The sequence below is a fragment of the Carlito syrichta genome, unplaced genomic scaffold, assembly GCF_000164805.1.
Source record: "Carlito syrichta isolate Samal-C Ts95f unplaced genomic scaffold, Tarsius_syrichta-2.0.1 Scaffold305280, whole genome shotgun sequence".
In the NCBI taxonomy this organism is placed as follows: domain Eukaryota; kingdom Metazoa; phylum Chordata; class Mammalia; order Primates; family Tarsiidae; genus Carlito; species Carlito syrichta.
Window position 1 is genome coordinate 442,643 of NW_007249376.1, and position 4,774 is coordinate 447,416.

Consider the following 4,774-nt stretch of genomic DNA (forward strand, 5'->3'; position numbering starts at 1 on the left):
CCCAGAACAATATATACAATTTAGGAGTTAAACACTGCATCACTTTGTGAAAGCAGCATTCCAGGTTACTTTTCCTAATCTACACACTGCACTAGAAGTGTAAACAGGACCTTACCAGGATGGCAGGGGGCATGGGGGAGGGACCTGGCATGGGTGGGGCCAGTAAGGGGCGGGACCTGTATTTTTTCATTAGTAAATCAGTGACACCATAATAAGTCAGAGCTCTTGCCTTTCTTTGGGTCTCAAGGTTGTACTTTAATATTAGTGTCATCTAAAAATGTTTTATCTTATTCATAACAACATCATGTTTGCATATTAGCATCTGTCCCCTTCCCCCTACTCTCAGTTTCAAACTGATCCTGGAACAGGGCCCCTCATGATCACTACTTCTAGGCCTTGCACACCTTTGCAAAATCTTAGGCAGATTGGAATAGCTTTGAAAGGGATGAAAAATATCAACTCCTAACTGCCAGCTCTCTAGTAAAAGTCTGTTTTCACCCTTGATGATACCAGTGTGATTAAAAGTGCATACACAGTAGGTTCCTCCTATCCACCAGGATGTTTGTGTTACTCCATATTAGCAACACTTTTCATAAGCGGTAGCCTACTGTAGCAGTCCCCAAACTTTTTAGCATCAAGGACCAGTTTTGTGGAAGATCATTTTTCCACGGACTGGGGGTGGTGTGATGGTTTTGGGATGATTCAAGTGCATTACATTTATTGTGCACTTTATTTCTATTATCATCACATTGCAATATATAATGAAATAATTATACAACTTGCCATAATGCCAAATCATTGGGAGCCCTGAACTTGTTTTCCAGTCACTAGACTATCCTATCTGGGGGTGATGAGAGACAATGACACGCAAAGTGTCTTATTTATGTCTAGTCTACTTTGTAATCTTGCTTTGTTTGCTATCACTGTAGAAAACCCTTCTTCACAAAGATAGGATGTTGGACATGGAAACAAGATGACAGAGTGCGGTCCCAACTCTAAATAAATAACCAGATTTTTAAGGGTACTGATATTATGCAATTTTCTGGACCTCCAATAACCCCCTTAAATTATCACCCAGTGTTTTTGGATTGAGGATTTATTATATTGTAAAGATATCTGAGGTGTCTGTCGCCCACTAATTGTGAGAGCCAGGTGATCAGCCATGTCATTAATCTCTGCAGCACTGCTCCATCTCACAGTTGGCACATAGTAAGTTCTCAGTGAATGTTTGTTTTAGGAATAACCTGATGACCAAGAGGGACATCAGAGGAACATTCATATAGGCAGCAAGCTCATCTACTTCCCATTCTCAGGGACAAATATTTCCAGATTCTGGTTCTTTGAGTAATTGGACAATCAATCAGCAATTTTTATTTGATTAAATAATAGCATACAAAATGTACACAATGTACGAAATTATCTTTAAATTTCCTTTATATATTTACATATTTAGCTATTTTGTGAACTGTAGTGGAGTCAAACATGCAAGTGATTAAAAATTAGGTATGATAAAAGGATATCCACTGAAAATCAGGTCTCTCCTTCTAGTCATCAGTCCCCTAAATCACCTCTGTTGTAGTTTCTTAACTATATTCCCAGAGATAGTTTATGCATGTATAAGCAAATAGGCATCTATCTTCCATATCAACCTTATTTTGTACATACTTTCACACTTTTTTATTTTGCTGTTCTCACTTTTCTCTAAAGATAATACTATATTTAGCAGAAATATCTATCTTTATGGCCTGATGACTGCATAGTAGTCTATTTTATAAAGGCATCATAACTTAAGCAACCCCTGTTGTGGGTATCAATGTTATTTTTAGTCTTTGGACCAAATTCCTCTGAAGGTCCTTTGAAGACCTTGACCTCATTTGGGTCCAGCACAGATAGGCATTTTGCCAAGAGACCAGCAGGAAATGACATCTAGTCCACACTCCACTCATCAACCAGGAAACTTAATGTAGCACTGTGACTGCCAGATGTCCAGGTGCAGTAAGAGAGGAAGTCCTGGTCTCATACTTCTAAAAGTCTTTTTTTTTTCAGGTGTGCACTTTTATTGAACTGGTCTCAAGTCAGTGTACAGGCAAGCCCTGGCTGCCTCCACACCTCCACCCACTCCCAGGGATACCAAAAGCCTTCATACATCTCAAGTCGGGGACAAAAAGGGGGTCCACAGTGGCTGATCATTCTAAATAAAACAAATAAAAAAGTATTAAGGCAAAGATTTTTTTTAATTGCATTACATAATTTACACAAAAGCAATGCTATTTCCTCCCCCGTGTGGACCAGGAGAGAGCTGGGCTACTCTCCTTAGAGAGAAGTGGGGCGGATTTTGGTTGGGCAATGGACTTCCTGTAACAATGCATCACAGATATTTGGAATGACTATTAAAAAAAAGAACAACGTACAATCAAAGTCCTTGGCCATATTGTAGAACTTTGGGGACGCTCACTCCAACTCGCTGTCACCTTCACCGTCCCAGTTTTTAAACCCTGAGAGTCATCAAGCCAAAACAAAAAAACAAAAAAAGCCATGCCAATCTCATCTTGTTTTCTGCACGTTAGGTTTGTCAAGAAAGGATGTAAGGTGCTAGGCAGTCAGCCTAGAAGCAATTGCGGCACACGATAGAGGAGCTGGACTCCTCGTGCTCCTGCTTGCTGATCTACATCTGCTGGAAGGTGGACAGTGAGGCCAGGATGGAGCCGCCAATCCACACAGAGGACTTGCGCTCAGGGGGTGCGATGATCTTGATCTTCATGGTGCTGGGCTCCAGGGCAGTGACCTCTTTTTGCATCCTGTTAGTGATGCCTGGGTACATGGTGGTACCTCCGGACAGCACCGTGTTGGCGTACAGGTCCTTGCGGATGTCTACATCACACTTCATGATGGAGTTGAAGGTGGTTTCATTGATGCCACAGGATTCCATGCCCAGGAAGGAAAGCTGGAAGAGAGGCTTGGGGCAGCGGAACCACTCGTTGCCAATGGTGATCACCTGGCAGTCGGGCTGCTCGTAGGTCTTGTCCAGGGAGGAGGAGGATGCGGCGGTGGCCATCTCCTGCTCGAAGTCCAGGGCGATGTAGCACAGCTTCTCCTTGATGTCATGCACAATTTCCCGCCTGGCCGTGGTGGTGAAGCTGTAGCCACGCTCGGTGAGAATCTTCATGAGGTAGTCTGTCAGGTCCCAGCCAGCCAGGTCCAGAGGCAGGAAGGTGTGGGGGAGAGCATACCCCTCATAGATGGGCACAGTGCTGGTGACCCCATCCCCAGTGTCCATCACGATGCCAGTGGTGCGGCCAGAGGCATACAGGGACAGCACAGCCTGGATGGCCACATACATGGTTGGGGTGTTGAAGGTCTCGAACATGATCTGGGTCATCTTTTCCTGGCTGGTCCTGAGGTTCAGGGGAGCCTCGATCAGCAGCACGGGGTGCTCCTCAGGGGTGAAACGCAGCTCGTTGTAGAAGGTGTGGCGCCAGATCTTCTCCATGTCGTCCCAGTTGGTGATGATGCCGTGCTCAATGGGGTACTTCAGGGTCAGGATGCCTCTCTTGCTCTGGGCCTTGTCGCCCATGTAGGAGTCCTTCTGGCCCATGCCCACCATCACACCCTGATGCTGCAGGTGCCCCACGATGGAAAGGAAGATGGCCCGGGCGGCGTCGTCACCCGCGAAGCAGGCCTTGCACATGCCGGAGCCATTGTCAACGACGAGCGCAGCAATATCATCGTCCATGGCGAACTGGAGTGGCGTGGACTGGTGGCCGAGCGAGGTCGCAGGTTGGCAGGCGGACGCGGTCCTGAAGGTCTAAAAGTCTTAAAGGGACAGCAAACTGAACCTAGCCCCAGCCCATCTCACAGCTCTGCTAAGTGAGATGACCAGTTGCCATTGTGAATGGCAACTGTGAACCAAATAAAAGCTGGATAAAAGGCTAAGACATGAGAATGAACCAGGAAAAACAAGGATGCCAGACACATGAAGTGCTCCACAACTAGAGAAGAGGGAATGCAGAGGGGATGGGGCTAGTGATGTTGAGTTTTGGTTTCCTGGGCAGGTGGGGAAGCCCCATTTTAGAGTTCCTGAAGGTTAACAGAGGCCAGGAAAAGTTAATAGCTAAAAATAAAATTGCAAACATCTGATGAAAAAATTAAAAAATCCTTAATATGATTTTTTACAAAACATGTAACTTTTCTCAAAAGATCTCCCCAAAACTCTTTTCCTTCTTCCTATGTTCTCATGTCTTTAAATACACCAAGCATGATAATTTTATGAGCAAATGACATTATACATAACACATTTTTATGTTTCAAAGCTTGGTGACAAATTCCATAAAGAGTGTTTTTTTAAAAAAGAAGAATGTGTGTATTTCAGTTTTTCCCACATTGCTACTTCATCTGGTCTCCTCCATTACAGATTCTCCCCCCTTGGCTTCAACATTTTGGGATACTTTATGTTTATAATCCCAAACTTCTCTTCAAGGATGACTTCTACTCTTCTCCAGAGAAGACTTGGTCTCTGATTTCAACTCCATCATTTGTTTGCTGGATGACTTCTGGTGAGTCACAACCCTCTAGTTCTTCGTTTCCTGTCTGAAAAGTGGAAACCATAATCATTTTTACCCCATTTTGGAAAGATTACAAGGTGTGTGTTAAGGATCTGGCACAGCGCTCTTTGCACATTAGGTAGACTTCATATTCTTCTTCTTTCTGATATTCTTTAGAAAATGTTCCCCTTGGTCTTGAGCAGGGTATCTCTTAATAAGCTTGCTGGAGTAGA

General features: G+C 44.2%; 1 protein-coding gene across 2 annotated transcripts; it reads right to left on the minus strand.

The window, feature by feature from the left end:
* Positions 1-2,512: 2,512 nt before the first annotated feature.
* Positions 2,513-3,759, minus strand: LOC103263822 (actin, cytoplasmic 1-like). 2 transcript variants are annotated; one of them, XM_021714153.1, is made up of 2 exons: positions 3,608-3,688; positions 2,513-3,481 (listed from the first exon to the last, which is right to left on the minus strand). In XM_021714153.1, exons 1-2 carry the CDS (start codon positions 3,686-3,688, stop codon positions 2,666-2,668), a joined length of 897 nt encoding a protein of 298 aa, XP_021569828.1. In that variant the 3' UTR covers positions 2,513-2,665. The 2 variants fall into 2 exon arrangements, with proteins under 2 accessions (XP_021569828.1, XP_021569827.1); XM_021714152.1 differs by having other exon boundaries at positions 2,513-3,759.
* Between the last annotated feature and the right edge of the window lie 1,015 nt (positions 3,760-4,774).

What these genes read in the sequence shown, in the direction of transcription:
- LOC103263822 (XM_021714152.1), bottom strand. Translation starts at nt 3,733, where the DNA reads ATGGACGATGATATTGCTGCGCTCGTCGTTGACAATGGCTCCGGCATG.